Source organism: Pseudomyrmex gracilis, unplaced genomic scaffold, assembly GCF_002006095.1.
Source record: "Pseudomyrmex gracilis isolate BER0280 unplaced genomic scaffold, ASM200609v1 scaffold_421, whole genome shotgun sequence".
NCBI classification, from domain to species: Eukaryota; Metazoa; Arthropoda; class Insecta; order Hymenoptera; family Formicidae; genus Pseudomyrmex; species Pseudomyrmex gracilis.
The window spans coordinates 66,862-87,752 of record NW_018021005.1 but is presented as its reverse complement, the minus strand read 5'-3'; the positions used below and the strand labels follow the sequence as shown (position 1 = coordinate 87,752).

General features: G+C 44.0%; 1 protein-coding gene across 1 annotated transcript in view; it reads left to right on the top strand.

Moving 5' to 3' along the window:
* The first annotated feature begins 361 nt into the window (after window positions 1–361).
* LOC109860599 overlaps window positions 362–20,891 on the top strand; it is a 68,554-nt gene continuing 48,024 nt past the window's right edge. The window contains exon 1 of the mRNA XM_020439813.1: window positions 362–1,743. Within this exon, the coding sequence (XP_020295402.1) occupies window positions 1,680–1,743 (64 nt within the window). The 5' untranslated portion in view covers window positions 362–1,679. The remainder of the gene's footprint in view (window positions 1,744–20,891) is intronic.

Genomic DNA, 20,891 nt, shown 5'->3' with positions numbered 1-20,891 from the left:
AGACTTCGGTGCATCAAGAGAACGTGATACGAGCGAGAATGATGAACAGTCCGTGAAAGAGAGAGAGAGAAAAAAAAGGAGGGGGAAAGTCGTCGCCGATGCCTCGCGGTGTGATTCGCGAAGATGCATGTAATAACGTGTGACGGCTGGTCGCTCTCGCCGAAAGCAAGCCGTCGTAGCGGGAGACCCCACTCTTCCCCGTCGGCAATTCGATCTTGGTCGAAGCGCGCGGCAAGCGTGTACGTTGTCGGCCACAGATGGTGGGGGATAAACGAGCGAACGCGACGAGGGTGCACGAAAATGAACGAACGCACAACGACGGGCCCATCGCCGTCGCTCGGTTCTTCAGTCGAGTGTCAGCCGCCGTTGGTATCGCGTTGTGGTCGGTTTGTATTCGTTCGCCCACGTGAGCGACTGCAGAAAACGCTCGAGTGTGCGTGTATATGCATGCGTGATTGTGATCGGATGTAGTAGCACATCGGGGTGGACATATAAATACCGGCAGGAAAACGATGCGCGTCTCTCGTTAGTGATGGATTTTTTCTCGTACGTCGCGTAGGGGCGACGAGGGCCAGAACCGCTGGTCTGTGTGCAAACGGGGCGCACGCGCCGCACGAAGCGTTTCAAAAGAGCGGAATCTCTTTTCACGTCCTTTACACAGTGCACCGTTGAGATAACCGACCTTTCTGCGCACACCCCGCGCTTATCCCATTGCAACGAAAAACGCAAAGATACTCGCAAGTCCGGTGGCCGCGCCGATGCGCTCAGTCAATTAGCGGTAATGGCACGACCTGCCGCGTCGGTCTCGGTCAATTAAATGGTGATTAGTGCGCGAGTCTGTGCCCCCCCCTTCTCCGTCGCTCGTCTCATCTCTTTCTCTCTTCTTCCGTACACACGGACGTAACCGCTCCCCTCCCGTCGCGTCGCGACAGTCAACTACTACTACTACTCCGACGATAGAGTCCCGTGTGGGGAGTCCCTTGTTGCAGAGGCGAGAAGAGCGCGAATCTCAGTGTGAACGTCAACCGTGTTGCAAGGTCGGGGGAGGTGGCGGACGGCGCTTCTCTTGTTGGCGGCGGTATCTCTTTTTCACGGCGGCGCGTCGACGCGTCTGTTAAGCGCGCGGACTCCCGACGCGCGCGCGTGCGACTGCGTATATGTGGTGGTAGAACGGAGCGCCTACGGGCCCCCCGAGGCCGTAAATCACGCGTGGACGAGAGGAGACGGGAGTCCGAAGCACACCCGCAAGGATGCGCGTTGAGCGGTGATACTCGACCGGTCACTTTCGCTCCGGAAAGGATCGTTATCTGTCAAAAATTTCGACCCCGTTGTCGCGCCATCGCTCAATATATTCAATCGCTCCCTCGGAATTCGAGAAGCAACAGCGCGTAGTGAGAAAATTGTCGTCACTGAACCCTGTGGATTTTTTAATGTGACGCGATCATATATCAAAATTGTGAGAACAACCGATTTGTAGTGGATAATATCATGTGCGGTCGCTCGACGAAAGGCAAAAGATGCTTCGCGATCGTACGCTTCAGTTTGTGAAGGAAAATTGTCGGCATTGTCGTGCCGTCGAGACTGTCGTCATCGCGGTCTAGTCTCCTAACCGCGTTCAAAGTGTATACCGTATTCCCATCGCCGTATTGCGGCTTCGCTTGGAGGAACCAGTCGCCAAAATGGAGTTTCGAGCACCACATCCGCTCGCGCACTCGCACGCCGGACACCCGTATTATTATCCAGGTATATATTTCCAAAGCGCCAAGTGCTTTCTCCATTATTATTCCTTTCTCATGCAGCTGTTACATTGTATAAATATTTATAATTGCTGATTTTTTTTTTAATACTCCGTTGCGATATTTGATTTAATTACCCAAAAAGAAACTTAAAATATGTATTTAAATGTTTACGTAAAAGAGGATCGCATGTTATTGTCGAAACAATTTAAAAAAATATTCACAAATAATTGAAAGCGAAAGGATATTGGATAGATGTTGAAATATAATTTTGAATGTTAAAAAATTTACGTCAGTAGTCGCGAAAGGCCTCAGATGCAGCAAGAGCGCAGTCAGCGATCCTCGTCATGACGAATGCCATTCATGCGACACCCGTTAACATGCGATGCACGTTTAATGCGCGCGTGATGTCGAGATCGTGTTGCGCGTGCAGCGCATCGATAAATTCATGCATCGAGAATACGCGATTAGCCACTAACAGGGAGGATCGATGCTGAATTATTTCGATCGCGTATCTCGAACGCTGATGCTTCTCGTGTAAATTTTGGGGCGAATGGAACGAGGTCGGACAGAGCAAAATGTATATTTGAGGCAAAATGTTTAGAAAATATGTGTAATGTGTGTGTGTGTGTGTGTGTGTGTGTGTGTATATGTGTGTGCGTATGAAAGAGAGAGAAAGAATACTAAAAAATATTTTATTACTCTACTATATTACAAAGTCTAAAAATATAAAATGTTCGCCGAAGCGCGTAAAAACATTTCATCACTTTGCATCAGTCGGCGAAGCACATTAACAAAAACTTTAAAGACTATTCTTTCAAAGTTACATATATTCTCTTCTATAACTTTTTAACTTGTAAACTCGTTCTTTTTTCATCGCTTCTTTAACGGTTATTTATTTTTTTTTTGTTTGTTTTTTTCTTGCATAAAACAAACCTCGCTTGTCAAGTACGTTTAAAGTGTTTTCTTAAAGAAATACTCGTAATGATTTTTTGTCATGGGCGTCACTTCATGATCGAACATAAAAATAAATTGACATTAGCGGCTCGAATAGTTTTCCTATCTCTGTGTCCCGTGACACTTTATTCCAGAGTCGAGAAGCACTATGTTCTCTTGCATATTTTATTCTAAAGGCGAGGTGCGCGTCACGAATAAATAAATAACAGCGTGTTGCTATATTTTTCTTTCTCTCCCGTGGTAAATTTCATAGCGCAAGTTAATTGCAGCCGCGTAAGTGGCACTTGGATAACACTCGATCGGAAAAACGTGCTCGATTAAATTAACTCCCGCTCTCACCTTCGCACGAGAGCGCGACAAGAAGTTGCAGCAACTGCGTTGCTGCAGTTTCCAGGACCATCGCGCGATGTCTTTTTGTTGGAGGGAGAAAATGTGCGCAGGAGGAAGGAAGGAGGTGCAACGCGGCGCAGGAAACGAGCGCGCAAACTTAACTCACTCACCGCAAAACCGCGCTCACGACCGAGTGCCGGCAATTTCCTTAACCATCTCGCTGCACTCTCCGCCCTTCTCTCTCCCTTCCAAGCGCATTCGTTACGCGTATGATTTCAATATCTTGGAAGTGGAACAACCTGCGTTATATATTCCGCAAGAACGAGAAGAAATATCTGAACAGACGATGTATCTTCTGCGCGATGACGCAGATTACTCGGTTGCGAAACATTTATGGATTGTTGATACTTCATTTAAATAAAAAAACAATAATGATGAGGTTTGACAAATATAATATATCTCTTTTTCTCAAGATTATAAATATATTCAACAGGTATACGGTGTTCTTTCTGCTAAGTTTTAGCAGCATTCCAATTATTTAGTGAAAATTTTTAAATTCTATCTCATAAGACACTAGAAAAAAAAAAAAAAAAAAACAATCGCATTAACCGAGTGCTATCTTGTTTTTGAGCAAAATTTTTGCAAAGCGGCTGTTGTTCATCGATAGCGCTGATTCCAATCAGTCGGAACGTTTCACCGTTGTAGATTGCTGTTCTCTTTTTTTTTCTCTTCACGCGCTTCGAAAACGCTATCGATTGGAAGAGAAAAGAGGACCAATGGCTCGTTTCGGAAAAACGTGCGAATTAACTGTTTGGTGCTTATACCGCGGCGCAGGGAAAATTAAAAGCGACGATATTGAGGAAGACCGCGCGATATCCGCGCGCGATAGTAATTTTCAACTCTTCCCTCTCTCCGTTCCCGCTCTTACCCGAGGGGCTCGGTTACGCGCTAACCTTTATTAACGTAACATAACATCAATTGCGCGGGTGCGACTTTTTTTATCGGATGTTGGGGGGGTAAATATTGGCATTCCGAGTTAGCTGTTTCGGCGTATCGACTCGCGTCCAGCCGCACCGGGCGTGTGTTTATTCATTCCCGCGTTTATCGACCCCAACCACTCCCCCTCTGCTCTCTCTAATCTTCACTTTTGAAATCGAGAAATGAAGATAGCGACTGCGAGAACCGGTTGTTTATTAAAACGAAATTGCAACAACGTTTTGGCGTCGAGTGTCGTCTTCGGACGTTTAAATCGCTTCATTATACGAGGCTCAGATAAGCGTACGATGTTATCGCACGACTTCTGCAATCAAGCTATCAGTAAAACCGGGGATAAAATTTCTACGATACGAGTCTGTATACGGGATGCCGAGTCTGAAAACAGATTGGATCTTTTTAATTCGCTGATATTGTAGCAGAATTTTTGTTTTATTTTTTTTTTTTTCTGTCGCGGTAGTTACGGGTATTTTTCTCCGCCGCTGTGTGCCGCCAGAAACACGCGGAGAACTTAGCCTTGTGTGTTACGATGAACGTTTTTCTTCGTGTTCGCGTGATATTGCTGTATCTCGTGTCGCGCGCTGCGTATTGATTGGAATTCGCTCGTTAACCGCCGCTGCAATCGCTCGCATATTATCGCGACTCACAGAGAAATACTTGAAATATTTAGCTGACGGTAAAAACCGCATCTATTTAACGTTAAACCGATAGTAACGTGCACCTTGCGCATATTTTTACACGAAGTCGAAGGTAGATATATATTCGCTCGCGCCCGTATTGCGCGGTGTGCCATTATCTTTATGTAAATTTATCTGCCATATATTCGCTTCATCACATCGGATAATTCGTCAAAATCACGAGAGATACATACGCTTGCGTGCTTATACGGGGAACAGTCGCGGCACAGAGGGAGGAGAGAGAGAGAGAGAAAGACTCGCGTGTATATGTGTCGAAATCACCGCGCCGGAAAAGGTTAACTCCACTTCGTCCGCGATTTATATCTTCCTCGATGATCGTCCGGTTTGCTCAGCAAACGACATCGTTTCTTGCCGGTACAACGACCTGTCGCCCGAACCGTAAATCACTTCTCGCAGCCGCGAGCGGCGGACATTGTCCCTGTGGCAATAATAAACGTTTCTTTTACGTGTGTCCTTCTTTCCTCTCCGGTCGCGGCTCTTCCGTTATCCGCCCACGACCGATAAAATGCGAGCGCGAGTGACGTCGCAATTTTTTCCCGGCACAAAAAAAATTAACTACATATTTATCATACCTGAAGTTTCCAGAAAGTCTGCCCGCTATAAAATACAATGCCTGATTTTTTGGACGATATTGTTAGCCGTTAGATTCTTCTCCCGTTCATCTCCGCGAAGAGATCAAGCGGCGGGGACATTCGAGCGTGTGACGTACCGGCCGTCACTTTTTTCACCCACATCGCGAAAAATGAATTATCTATCATTACGGGCGGGAATTTTTGCGTGTTTTTTTAACCGAACGAGAGCGGGCGCGGATCATATACTATTCAAAGTAAAAGCTTTTAAAAAAAAAAGTGCAGCGGCGAATTACGGATATCGCATGCCACGGAATTACCTCGGATTCCACTGGCGGCGATGTGTTCGCTTCGATTAGATTACCGAAAGTAATTCCAACTCGATACGCGATTAACGACAATTGATAATTCAATGTAATTACGGCAGCTCGCTGGCAATTTTCTTTTACTTTGCATCATGTTCGTGATTATTTGCATGATTATACACGCGCTAATTTGTTTTCTCACGATACGCGCGCGCGCAAAAAAAAAAAAACATGAGTCGAGGATATTTAATCTCCTCCGATCACGCGCGCGAAAGATGACAGGTAATTTTGAAACTTGTAATTTATAATTTTATTATGATTGAATATATTTTTCATAAGTTTATTCTTTCTATATATGTATCTTGATTAAATTTTTACTGTTTAATTATTATAAACATATTTTCTCTATCAAATATATATGTGGTACGGTTTAATCACGCGTGATTTTACATTGATAGAAACATCGTCCGACACTTTCGATCCAGCGAACGCAGCAATAATGGATTCTCTCATTAACATCGCGCAATTGTTTAGAGACACACGTGCGCTTTGGTCAGCGCCAATAGGCTCGTGGGGATCGTGCGTAGAGTTTCGTTCTGCAAACGTCATTTGTGTTTAGTCGCGCTAACGCAACTGGACGCGTTGTTTAATCGTCGCACGCTTGCTCGCGCGCAGGACAACCTTGTCGTTAAGTGACCCGTGTTGATTATCAACCAGCTAATTTAGCTGATATTTACGTGGTTCTTCGCTTGTGTACTTCGTATCGAATTCGTTTCTTCTATCGCTCGCTTTGAATCGTGTCTACGATGAATTAACAAATAACGCAATCGGCACGAATTCTTCATCGATTTACTCGACACGCGTGATCGACAGATTGCTATCTTGCTTATTTATTTATTAATACCGCCGCATAAAATACCACGACCGTCATTAATCAACGCTCCTCAACGGTCGCCGCTTACGGTCGCCTCGTCGGTCTTGCGAACTCTCTCGTGAACCTTTCGCAATAACGAAGCTCCGAAGTCAGTGACCAGAATGGAAAATGTCGCAGGGGGGAGATTATCCCTTATCCCAACAATCCTTTTTATTTCTTTCTCGCTGTGAGAGAGAATTAACGGATCAATTTCACTCCGTTGCTCTCGTGAGAATAATAGTTTGACGATTAGCGGAAGGTAGAGAAAGAGCGAAATAACGGTCGCGTTCCGAGGTAAACATCACGAGTTAATCCTTGCCCGGTAATCATCGCGAGCGAACGAATAAGACCAATATCCGAATTCTCGTTTGTGTGTTAGCTTATTTACTGATGCCCTCGCGCGCGCCTCCTCTGCCGCGCGGGAGACTTTTCGAGGGAGAGCCCGCTGACAGGCCCCGGGGTTAAATCCAGTTCCATTACGGGATTGTCGGGATTGCCGATCCGGGTGGTCGACTAACAGTGTCTAACTCGGCTAATTCTCGTATGTTTTATCTTCTGTACGCGCGCGCGTGCGCGAGTTCACTCGCTCCTTCACAATTTCTCAATGTGTTTTATCGTCGAAAAAGAAAAACAACTTTCCGTTTGAAGACATAAGATATTTTTGCTTGTTCAAATCGATTCAAATTTTTTAAGTGCTCGAAATTAAAATATTGAGATAATAATATTTCTTGTAAAATTATACATTTTTTAATATATGTTTATAAGGTTGTTTTTTTTTTTTATAATTTTGTGTGTTATTGCATTAATCCTTATTTTGTTTATTATTTTTTATTATGTAATTCTGTGAGTCATGTCGCGAATTCAATAAGTTCGCCGCTCTCTTACATGCCGTGAAATTATCCTCAGAAGCGACACACTCGGCACTCTGCGGTACGTATCACACAAGTGCAGGTACTCTTCCGCTTTTTCCCGTTCTTTTTTTCCTCCCCGTCCCTCCCGGCTTTTTATCCGGCCCACCCGTGCGGCACCGCAAATGTCTCGCAAGGCCTGTCCGACACTCGGACCGTAACGAAGTGGAACGGGCATAAAAATGAGTGGAAGACAATTAAGGAGGGGCCGGAGGGACAGAGGGGAAAGCGGGGAATCGAGCGAAAGAGATGGTAGAAGAAGGAAGAGAAGAGCAAAGAGGGGTAAAAAAAAAAAAAAAAACGGAAGGTCGACCACCTAGCGGCTTGATAAAGTCCATTACCTTCTCTCTTCTGGATCTCGCGCGTGATTCTCCCATCCGTTCTTCTCCTTTGCTCTTCCCTTCCCCTTCTCTTTTATTCTCTCTCTTCCTCGGGTCACACCGTTTCTTTTGCCTCATGCCGAATTCGCATAACTGTTTCTTTTTCCTCTGTGTCGCTCCTCGTCTTACGATCGTTCAGCTACTCCTTCCTCGCGGTCAGCCTCACCGACATCGTTTATTTACGCTTATTTTGATCCTTCTACCTGCCGTCCGACTCTCGTAGGTTAACTTTGCTTCCGTCTCTCTCCCTTGCTGCTTTCTCTTCGGTCCTTCTCATCTTTCCCCTCTCGTTTCGATCGCGCTGTTCCCGCTTGTATCCTCCGCAGGTTCGCTAAATAATTGCGAACGGGCGGCGTTACTTTTTCTTCTTCCTGCTCCGCCACACTCGACAAAAGGCTGTTAAAACAACCCTTTGTGCTATCCCCGACCCCTTTCCGGTCTTTCTTTTCCTGGAAGGTACCATCGCGCTATGTTTCTGGCCCGGCAGCACACGATTAACCGACCGAGTACATCGGCCTTCCCCCTCCTTGTCTTCCCACAACCCTCTTTCTGTCTGCCTGTACCCCGCTCCGCTTTACGCACCCTTTGTGTCTCGGTTCACGGTATTTACAAGCACCATTCAGCATCTGTCGACTCGCTTTCTCCGTCCCGTTCAAATTCTCTATCTCGCTTGATCGTTTGTTCGTCCCCCCTCCTTCTTTTACCTCTCATTTCAGATAAAAAAAAGTTGTTCTTATTGATTACTTATAATCTGTGGAATTTTATTTCGGTTTTGTTCTTACATTTCTGCGCATCTTCTTAGTTTTCTACTATTCAACTATATCGTGTTGCCTATAGTTCACTTTTTTTTTCTCGAAGCAAATTTTTTACGCAAACGTGAGAACTTTTTTATTGCATGTTTGAGGAGATACTTTATATGCGCACATCATTGTTGCGTGTTCGCGAAGACTTGACTCTGGCTATAATAAATTCTCCTCCCTCTCCTCACTTGACTCTCCCCTCGTTAACTCCACCATATTGTTTTATGGATTGTACAAGCACGTTCACAACGGTTTTCGACGAGCGAGAGAGAGAAGAGAGGGAGAAATTCATTGAGTGACAACGAAAGAGACGGGGATATAATATATATTTGCGGTTATTTTTATTCCTGCCGAGGCGGGAAACGTTGCGTACACCCGGTTCCTCGCGTGACAAAATGCGCTCCGTCGCCACCCTCTATCACCGGGGCGCACGCGCGTTGCTACCTGTCGTCTCTTTGTCCTTTGACTGCTTCGACGGCGAACATGTCGAGGGTTCGAGCATGCTCGAGAGTCGCTCTCACTTCGACTTTTTCTATTTTCTTTTTATTCCTAAAAGAGAAAAAGTCCGTTGCTGCTCAAAGCAAGCGTCAGTCTTTTTTTTTTTTTTTTTTTAATCTTCTCGTTCGGGTCTTTTTCACGGCGCGACGTAACAGCGAGGACGCGTATAAAGAAATCAGCGCGAGAATAAAACGAGCCGCGTTCGCTCGGTTAAATTTTAAGTGCAAAAATTCGTCGCTGCAAATTACTGATTAAATTAGTAATCGAGGCGAATCGATAATTTACAAAGTTCAAAGTTGACGCGAGCTTAAATTTGTGAGTATGTATTTCTTGTTACGTAATTCAAGCGCGTGTCAGCGACCCCTCGAGTCCTCGACGCCACGCGACGAGGGTAAGGGTTGTGTTTTATCGCCGAAACGCGCGCCTTATGGCGTGTGCAGCTCCTCGAGGGCGTAAAACTTCTGACTTCCGATTATTAACGTCTCTCGGCGATTTTATTTATGCGCGGCGTCGCGGCGCCTGCCGCGAGATACCGCTGAATCTTACGGAAAGTGCGCGCAGGGACACGCGCCGTAAAGCTGTGGATATTACTTTAGAGCTGTCGCACTTCGAGATACTGCGAAAGTGCCAAGTTGTGTATTAAATGAACAAAAGTAATAAGCGATAAATCAAGATCGCCCACGTCGCGCATATTCAATCGGCATTTAAATTATCGCTCTCAAAAATGTTTTTGACAACAAAATTTCCTGCTCTTGAATTTAACAAAATAAAAACCGGAGATAATAATCACGGCGTAAATGTTAAAATTTACATTTTAGCACAGTGAGGATATTAGTATTAGTCACAAACATAAATTATTACTGTTTTTTGTACTATAAAAATAACTTAATGACCTTTGTGATATTTATCAAGGTGATTTTACATCTTTAGTCAATCTAATATAGTTGCGCGTCAATCGCCGGTACAATTTTACAATTTAATTGGATATATGCTAATGATGCAAAAACTCTCTCCGCGGCACTAATCACGAGAAAAAAAAGTTAAAACGTTGCGAAAAAAATTGTTATGCAACTCGAAGTCCGCGTTTGTTCGAATATATTACGGCATGGCGATAATTTTCAAATGTGCTAAATGACTGACATTTTGATATTTTTGCCTCGGAATATCGCCGGGATGCGCGCTAGTACATTGCGACGTTGGTTAATAGCTGCCTGTGATTTCTCAATCAGTTTCATGAAAGTCAGGCGTAGTCAAACACGACGGATATATCGACGCCGTTAAACCGCGAGTACGTGCAATTGAACGTCCGACAGGATCAGGTGCGAGGAGTTTTACCGACTAATCGATAGCGGCGCGTAGTCGTAAATTGCCAAGGTTACGGAAAACCGTGGGCAGAAGAGAAGTTAAATCGCCATAAATTGCCGCTACATTAAGCACTGCTCGACGTTTTTATTTTCTTTCGTTTTCTTCCTTTTTGCTTTTTTTTCTTTATTTGTTCATTAACAAGGCATCGATGCGCTCGCGAGAGAAACTGTTCGTGTCGTCGAAGCGGAAGTCATGTTTCCTTCGACAACTGTCTTTTACTCGAGGCAACCGATTTCCCAGCTGTGTCACGTTTCTACTTTAGAAATGATATGTTTCATGTGTGTGTGTGTGTTGTTGCTTTTCTCTATCTCTCTCTCTTTCCTCTTACATCCTTCACACAAAAGTATTTTCTCTATATTTTTTGTATATTATAATATAACGTTGAGAGACAAATATATTTTTCTTTAAATTACTTAGAAATTATTAATTTTTAAAATGTTTTCAATCATCAAAGAGGCTTTGAATTTAGTGCTGAAAGGAACGTCCACATGAAATATCAGATTTGAAACTCGAGAAAACCGAATGTCCATTAAAAGAGATTGAGTGAATACGAGATTGTTATCTCGTTAGTTCTGCTGTCGCCGTGCTGCCATAGCACGTAACACACGGTTGTCAGAAAAATGTCTGGTGCCAGAGGTCACATACGCGGAGTGAACCTTGCATCGACACGCATCGATGCGATCGGTTTGGATCGCGGACACGGGACATCGATTTCCGCGCGGCGGAGCGTGTATCGTTCCTCGGTGTTCTCTTCTACTCGTTTCACCTTTTCCCCATAACTATCGTGTTCGATTCCCCGACCGCGGTGAAATAATCGCCAAGAGGGGTCGGAAGAACTCCGGGGACTATGAATTAGGTATGACCCAACCCTCCAACGCCACATCGGAAACTCTCCCCTTCGATTTCGATCAATACGCCAGGCGTGGGCAACGTTGGCATAGAGGGGGTGAAGTGCTCCCGGCACACACCACTTTCTTTCTCGCCCCCCTTTCGGGACGCCCCACTTGATAGCGAGAGCCGCGCATCTCCCTCCTCGCCGAATGCCTTCTTCCGAGCGGAGAGAGAGATACCCTTCTTGGATCAGAGGTCGGCGACGTCGAGGGCATAAATCAGAAGGACGTTCTTGCCAAACAAGGGGAGGAGCACGTTCGAGATCCCCTCGAAATTAATTTATCAATGTTTTCGGTGTGCCGACTTCGCTCTTTTGCACTTTGCCACGCCGTTCCTTTCAGTGTAGAAATATGTACTTTTTCCGTGTGAAATTTTAACGAGACTTGATTTTTCGTGACCTCAAAGTCGATCTTTGACGCGAGACGATACTTTGGATTGTAATATCTGTGTAATCGCGAAAAATAGTTTAACATCGATATTTTATTGGTCCTAACGGAAGCAGTCAACTAATTAGTGTAGACAAATAAATTAATGACAGTTATTCAACAGGAACTTAAACTATAACTTTAAAGTTTATTATCTTCGTCGAGATATTTTTATATCACACAACGCACATATGAAGAAATTTCTTTAAGCATTTGAGTGAGAATTTCTTTATCTGATAATCTATGTGTTCTTACATCAAGATCAATAAAGTTGAAGTTTATATCAGATCGCATGTGCGTGAACGCTCTCTTTCCACGTCTCTTTCGCTTCTTTCTTCATCCCCTCGTCAAGCACATTCCCCTTTCATAAGCCGGGCACGAAGAGAACTCTGCCTTCACGACCGGCAGCTGCGTTATACCGCACGCGCGTGTGCGTGCGCAACGCTTGTAAAACAGCGCAGTAAAGCGACGCGATATAACCGGAGTCGTAAAGCGGGCAGGTATATCGCAATTTTCTCGCCTTTTCAACCACTTCCATTCGCGGCTTCCATCGTGCGCGCGCTATCGCACGAATATCGAAACCGCATGTTTCGCACGGGTGACAAAAAGTACATTCCACACACACACAACGAACGATATCACTTTTCTTCGCTGTCCATTTTTATTCTTTCTGAAAAGCGAGGATTCGCGCGCGATTTACAAGTCTTGAATATGCGCCGTTAATTTTTCACGCTCGTGTAGGTACGTCTTTCACGCAACGTGTACGAAATTGGAAACCGCTCAAATCTCTCGATCCCAATCTGCCTTTGAATACGAGCACCGGTACACCACGACTCTCTTTTGTGACCGCGTACAAAAAACACGTCGTCCGTCAAAACACGGTTTAAACATCCGTGCCGTAACGTCGAGCGGAATGCACGTGGCGAGCCCGGTGCAATGCAGTGCGGTGCTCAGCACTGCGCGCGCTCGCGCTCTCTTCGTCTCTTTTTGGTTTCTCTCGCTTTGCAACGAAGCGACCTCGTCTCTTTGTGCAACCGTGCGTCTCCTTCAGCGCGAGCCATTTTCTAACGTGCGTTAATTAAATTCCAATCCCCTTTCGGCTCGCTCTGTGCGCCAGCACTTCCACATTCTCTTTTTCTACCTCGTCGATCCTCTTCATCTCTCTCTCTCTCTGTCTGTCTTTTGTCGCGTGATTCAACATGATTTTTATCAGCTTTTATTAAAACTGCTTATAAACATTATTAGAAGATATTGACACTTGAAAAAGAAAATAACTAGAAGTCAAGAAAATTAATAAAAATTACAGCTTTAGTTTATGTGTCGTGGAATTTTTTGCAAAATAATTTTGTTTTTGCTAGTAGTTGTATGCGCATATGTGTGCTTAAAAATATATCTACCAATTATTCTATCGTTGTTTGTGTTCCGGAATAGTAAAATAGATTTCTTCCGTTTGTTCTTGCGTGTGTTGCATCTCAATCGTCGAACGAACAACGCGAGCTTTTCGAAAGGCTTTCAAACTAACCGACGACGTGCATTAACTTTATTGAAGAGAGAGATAACTTCGTTCGATTGCGCGTGATGCGGTTGAAACGCGAGACGCGCCTTTTTTTGGCACGCATACCCATGAGTGCAACATATAGCGTGTCGTTCTTTATTTTTTTCCCGCACAGATACGTGCGTAGCGCGATAGGCTCGTATTGCGATAAATCGATTTTTTTTTTTTTTTTTTTATGTAGATCCGGAGATATATAGATCGGCGCGAACCCGATTTTCGCTCGGCGCGTCACGTTCCACTCCGCGGAATCAGTTATGATCGTTATTAAATGCGTCCGCATTTTCCTGTACGTGAGCTCCCTTCGTTCGCGACTCAGGCACGTCCGATGCATTTCGATCCCGTCGATAGCAGCGCGCGCGCGACACACAGTATATCGAAAATTACAGCGTTGCGACTAAAAATCGAGCGTCGAGTAAAAGGAGATTTCGAGACATCTCGGTCGAACACGAGCGGTTGAATGAGTTGTATATTCGCATATTATTAAGATCGCTCCTGGTAATTTTTGTTCGCGAGACTCTCCCTTATATCTTATTATTTTTTTCTTTCTGTTTTCACGTCGCCGCCGCCGATCGTAATTCGGCCTGCTGTAAATTACGGTCGTTTTACATGATCGCACGATTTATGGTTAATTCGTAATCATTAGAGTCACGCGAGCTGTTACGGAGCGGCCGGACTCACTTTCTTTCTCTCTCTCTCACACATATGCTGATTTCTCGCTGCGAGTTGATAACCGCACGCCAACGGCATGCTCGATAACGGAGTAGTTGGAAGAGATGGGAACGGGAGGAGGGAAGAGCATCGCAGAGAACGAGCTATATTTCATTGGATTAACGTAACTGCGAATGGCGTTTGCGTTTCAATTATCGTGCGAATTTACGATTCGATCGCGCAAGTGCCGCGGTGACAACGTGTGGGGAAGAGGAGGGGCATCCCCCAGCGGGGCGCCGAAATGGATTGGAAAAATTGGGGAGAGAGCAGAATCATTGTAATGAAATTAGCGCGACTCCCGCTGTCACAGCTTTTATGGACGTCGCGCGTCGAAGGGGTCGAGTTGTCGCGCGCTTTTCTGTCGTGTCGATTGTTATTGGCTGATAGATGTCGATAGGATTTTTCTGCGCTTCCGACTGTGGTATTTGATCGTATATATTCGAGAGATGTGTGCGTGCGCGCGTGTGTGTGTGTGTGTATACAGAATATTGCGTTTACACTCGCACACGATGAATTCCGAAATCGACTTTGCGCTTCTGTTTTGTGATTTGAGCGAATCGAGGCTGAAAAACTGTTACCTCTGTGTGTCGTATATAATATATACGATGTTGAAATGAACACTATGAGATGTGGCGTGACGTTATCCGTGTGTATATATATAACGAGATATTTAATGCTAAATATTTATTTTCGCAAAAGAACGTGTTCATTACATTAGAAACATCGTTACGACGAGTAAACTAGAAATACATGCGCGACTCAAGGGTGTGTACTTTGAAGACCGTTTTCTTTTGTTTATACAAGTGTTACTCTGTATGTATATTCCGTGAAAACGTGGAAAATACGACGCTAGAATATAAAATATTAAAATTATTTCGATATTGTCAACAGTGAGGGAGTATACAAAGATTATACGTGGTGTTGCGTGTTTATTTTTAAACGCCTCGTGTTTATACAGGTGGAATATGCACTTCGTCGTGCGCTTCTTATCTTCGCTCTTGCATTCATATATTTTTCGAGTCGGCGTATGTAACAACACGAATGAATAAGCGCTCGCTAATATAGATACTGAAACAACCATCGTAAATGTATTATTCTAGGTGCAATATAATCCATCGAGTTTTTGTTGGAAAGTTAAAAATAATTGTACATTTTTTTCGATTCTCGTTTACAAACACTTTCGAAATGTATGAAAAAGTCGAACAACTTTACAACAACTCGATAATTTAGAAACGAAACCGATCAATTTTCGATCATAAGAACACGACAGTGACATTATCTCGTTGACGTTAATAATCTCGTGCGCTTAAAAACTCTTAGTGACACAAAATTTACATATGAACTGCGCGAAAAATTTCAACGCAAACATAGTTCACGTTTCCGAGTCGATAATGCGTTAAAGCTGCGCTTTCCACGTCGACTATTATTTCGCAAGAGCGTGGTGGCAGACGCCATATAATCCGAGCTAGCTTTCAGACATTTTGAAGCGAAAAGCTAATTTGCTTAAAAACTCTGAAAACCTTAAAGATATCGTCGTAGTTAAAAAAGTTTTGGAAAATTTGCAGATATGAAAAAAACCACATACATGAAGCATTTACTAAATAAGTGTATTTTTATGTAACATTTTTGTAATACTTCTAAACATTTGGGAAAAAATTGCTAATTTGTTATTCGCTTGAGATGAAATCAACAGCTTAGTAATCTAATTTACTCGCGTAAGATTTTTTCGCATTTGATCTCGTTTAAACATGTTGAAAGGTTCCTCAACCATGGCCAGTTTTATCCGCCGTGGTTTTGCACCTTCTCACTTTACTCTCATTTGCGCAGCTTATTAGCCGCGCGTAGCGGCAGATGCATCGTATCGCGGTTGCATCTCGGCAACGTGCCAGTGTTCAGCCAATTTAATCTGCGCGCACGCGGATGAAAGAAACGACGCGCGTACAAAGTAGATGACTTCAAAGTCGACTATTAATTAACGCTGCTTCTGCGAACTCGTAAACTACTTTATTTTTTTTTTTTTTTTTTTTTTNTTNTGTATTTATTTGAATCGGAGAGAAGAGCCGCGGGTGAAATAATTTATATTAAATTTGACGAAATTGTTCGATTGACGCCATCCGCCTCATCACCGAGAAGCAATGTTATATATCGGACGCTATCGTTGTCGATAAGACAATGTAAAAGTGTAAGATAAACGAACAATGTTAACAACGTGTTGCATCAATGTATCGATGTCGAAACACATAAAAGCGCGCTATCTAGGAATGTATTAGCGACGTACAAGGAGAATATTGAAGTTAAATTGTACATGTCGGCATGCTAATGAGGTCTTATTTGCGGCGTTGTTAAACGTATTGCTAGACGAAACGGAAAAATAGAACTCGTCAATGACAAAGCACACGTATCGCGAGCGCGATAGTCAATCGTGTGATGATTGGAATTTTTATTTCTTGATAGCGAGTTTTAAATTCACCAGTCTTGCACTCGCACGAGAGAGTATGAAGTATATCGTAATCTTCGAGTTACGAGAAATAAATTACAAGAGCGATTGTTATAATAAGATTATAAGAGAAATCGAATGTTTATCGCAGAACGCGTAAAAAAAAGACAAAATTTCTTTAGCATTGAACGATGGTGTATGAATACTCACGGCTCGACGACGACGACGACGACAACGACGACGACGACGACGACGGTCTATTTAAAGCGATCTCAACGAGCATCACGTCTCTCGAGATCGTTTTCCATTACTCGATATTGGCCGAGAATTAAATGGCGACGGGAGCTCATTTGCCGGCTCGGAAATTGGAATATAAATGGGACACGCGTCTCTCTCACACTCACACACATTTTTCTTTTTATATTTCGAGATTTCTTTTTCTTTTGCAAGAGACCTTGTACATCCAGCGGTGTATGTATAAAATCTCGATGACAGAGCTCTCGACTCGGAGCTGCAGCTTTCACTTGTAATGAAAATTGATAGCTCGACTAAATACGTTTTGCGTTAGTCGTATCTGCGAGCGATGCTTCCGGCCGCTTCCTGCCGACCAAATTGTCGACAGACCTGCCTGCTGGTTCGTTGCAAGAGAATCGCATAATCGTCTATCCCTCGCCGGTTGCGCTTTTTGCTCTTGACGGCTGTCGTCGAAAAACGACGATCGCGCGAAAGCTCGCCCCCGAGCGTAGAATGAGTGAACCACCGCGCGAATTTTTGCGCAACAAGGTTCTTCGATCATTGTTGTCGACGGACACACTTGGGACGGAGAGACGTGCTCTCTTAGCTTGGCCATTTTCGTCTCCTTGCATCTTTTTTTTTGCGTATATTTCAAGAATAAACACGCCAGCGGAGAGTAAAATTTAAATGCACAACCGATGTTATCTTCCTCTCTTGAAATATTTAATTTTCTTTGCGGGAATTCAATTGCTGTGGAATTTTTTTTCAATCCCGTTAAGAAAGTAAATATGTAATTAATTCCCTGTATCAGAAATAGATCACATTTCGCCTTTCTTTTGCAAAGAACTCGAAGTCGCTCAAAAGATCGTATCTTCGAGCTCGCTTAAAATCTCTTGAGCTTAAAGATTCATAGCCGAGATATCTCGTCGCTCAAACACCAGCTGTCAGAAAGACCTTACGGCGTATCGAAGCGTTAAAGTTTCCTGAGATCGCGGATTCTTATCGTGGAAGTCGGGGAGTATCAGCACCGATGACAGAACTCTGTGAGGAAAAAAAGTGGCAAACGGAAAACCGTCGAGAGAGAAAGAGAGAGAGAGAGGTGTCGAGAAAACTCGACGACACCGGTATCTTTGATCGCAACAGCGCGCGACAGATGTGAAAAAAAGAGAGTAGCACACGTGTACGCGTGGGTTTGTACCTCGACGACACCTGGATCGAACTTTTATCGTTTTTCGAACTCTGTTCGATTCGCGTGTTTTCAAGTGAAGTGAGAGCAGCCGTCTCGACTGCGAACATATTACAGATGCGTCAAAAGGGATTTGTTAAAGTAATGAATTCGCTTCGCTTCACCGTGAGATTGCCTTCCCTTTTTCTCTCTCGTGGATTATAGCCCGCTCGTCTTGGTGATCCCCGTGGATAACCTAATGGCCATCTGCCATCGCTCGTGTTAACGTGACTCGGGAAATAATAAAGTCGACCCGCGATCTCTCCGCGCGACGCCGCCGCTCTCGCTTTGCATATCAAGTGACCTTATCCGCGCGCGGAACGTCGTCTTCTTCCATCGTCGTGGCACGTGCGCGCGTGCGTGAATACCGCGATGCATATAAAGGCGTGCCGTGCATGCTCACATCGCGCGATATCGGGGAGCCAACTTTTGTACAGCCGGAATCCGAAAGCCGCATTGAATTTGAAGAATCTTCATGTCGAAAGAGAATTGATAGCGGCGGTAGTAGCGGGTGCGGATATAGAAGCTCGCGCGCGAGCGAAGATTCAGGAAATTATTAAAAACACGTTGATGCGGATGGAGAGATAAACCGCAATTATAAAAGAAAAGTTTGGAGACTGTGAAATGAAATTTTGATACGTGTTTGTACATTTTGACGAGAACCAGTATAAAATTTTTTTTTTTTTTAAATCGAAAACATCACTTTAATGCCGAAGACATTCGGCGAATCACGTAGTCAGGTTCTGGGGAAAGCTGGTCGATTCCCTCGAGGATCGGGCGTGAAGTATGACCGACGTTAAGGATAGGCCAAATCCCGCGGGTGAAGATCTCCGCCATTTCGGACCTGTTCGTCTCTAAAATATTCATGGATGCAGACTGCTTCGTGGCATCGCCAAACAGAAAGGAGAGGACCCGGGCTCAAGGAAGGGAATAGCTAAAGTCGATTCAAGAGACGTTTCCTTTTGTCGGCTGGGTCGGAGGAGTGAGCGCAGTTCTTTACAAAGAATCAACCTACGTATTTCCGGTTTTTGAAAAGTCGTAATCATATTGTCCACATCCTTATCTTGTGTGTGTGTATATATATATATATATATCATTTTGAGATTATGGGACTTACGTGAAATCTTGCGTGAAAGAGCAGATATCGTGAGAAACGAATAATTTACGATATTGATATCTAAAATATTTTTTTTTTTCACAACATGTATTTCATATTGCTTCAGTCTAATGCATGTTGTTGCAAACATAAATATTACATATATTGCATATATATGTCTGGAAATTTTTGACGTTTGGCTTACTTCCAAAACAAACCTGTCCATACAACACTCGCTTGAGAACGTAAGTGAACTTATTCGCGCCGTCTGCCATTCAGCTCTTCGCTTCTTTTCCTGCGCGCTCTTTCATCCGGAGGCCATATGAGTTTCACATACCCATAGCGGCGTTGGTGTAAGAGGAAGCTTGCGAATGTATAAACATTTATGCAAAGCGAAGCGAGCGGGGTAGAGCCGAGCCGCTTTGCGACAAAGTCCTCGGCAGTTTTTCACAGATCGCGACGAATGGCGTCATGAAATTTTTGTCACTTGCTCGACGAAACGTATTAAAGAGACCGGAAGGTCTCTTTTGTAGTTTTTTTTAAAAAAGAAATGACTAGATGGAGAGAAAGCAAAGAGGTAGAAAAGCTTTGAAGAAGGATATGGAGGACAAAAAGGGATCAATTTCAAACGCGATTTGTGATCGATTAATCTTTTTTTTTTTTAATACTGAATTATTGGTAGGAAATAAATCCATAATTTTTCACACGAGCATTTTAACACACGTTTGTGCCAGACGATGTAAGAAACGTTTTAGAGCGGAACGACTAACTTTGGGACGTTTTGCGCGAATTTTTGCAAGCATAGTTCATGGTGGCATCGCGATTTCCAGTCGCTAAGGATCTTTTCTCACCGCCATCGGCGAGCAAATTATCGGAATAACTGGGTGGAAGGCGAGTGGCTGAAGCGCAATTTCCTCGGCAATTTGCTTAAGCCGGGCGGGATCGCCGCGAGTTGGAGCAACGAGAGTCGTTAAAATCTCTCTTCATCCCTTTCCGTCGCTTTCGACATCTCCTTCTCATTCCTCTCCTCCCTTCTGTCCTTTCGCGATTTTCTCTCTCGGGAGGCATTTAACCACGAGAACTTGAGACGCGATCATAAACGCCGGTTATGATCGCAATGCGTGGTTATGGTCACGTCACCCGTTCTTGTTTATGACTGCCTGGTAACGAGGAAGAGGAAAAAGCAGAAGGAGGGAAGGATCGCGAACATTTTTCGTCAACCGAACTAGCCCGCGAGCTTCCACGGCTTGCGAAAGCTCGTAATTCCCGAAAGTCCGCAGCGGTCGCGTGGATATCGGGTCTCGGCTTTATTGGGCGGTATAAAAGCGCCGGCTATTCGTCGGCGAACCTCGGGGTCGGGGTTGACGTTCCTGGGGCGGTATGTTACTCAACCGCATAAAGCTCGATTCACAATGTTTGTATAGTCATCCTTTCGGAAAGAGAATCGGAAGGAAACTAGCGCAATTTTTATCTTTTTATCAACTCGATCAAACAGGTGGAATTTTTATTATTAAACAAGATATATGTTTAAAAATATTAAAAAGTTTGATTTAGTTTTAGAATTTTATTATTGAAAAGAAATCACGAGAAGAAGAAAAGGCTTAAAAAAGTTTATTCTGAGAAGAGTACAATTTCGAATATGTCGATTTTTTTGGCAAAAATCTGCTGTAACAATGTGAACACAGCTTAATTCAGAAGAGCTCCGGTCGATTCCGGTTCCGATTGCTTGTTCTCTTTTCTTGGACCGTCGCAGAGAGCAGCTTTTCGGCTTTTTCATGTCTTACACTTTTACTCTGATTTCGTTCGCTTTCGATCGACTTTCATCGGAAAACACGATCTTGTCAGGTCATACCGTAAATTCTTTCCTT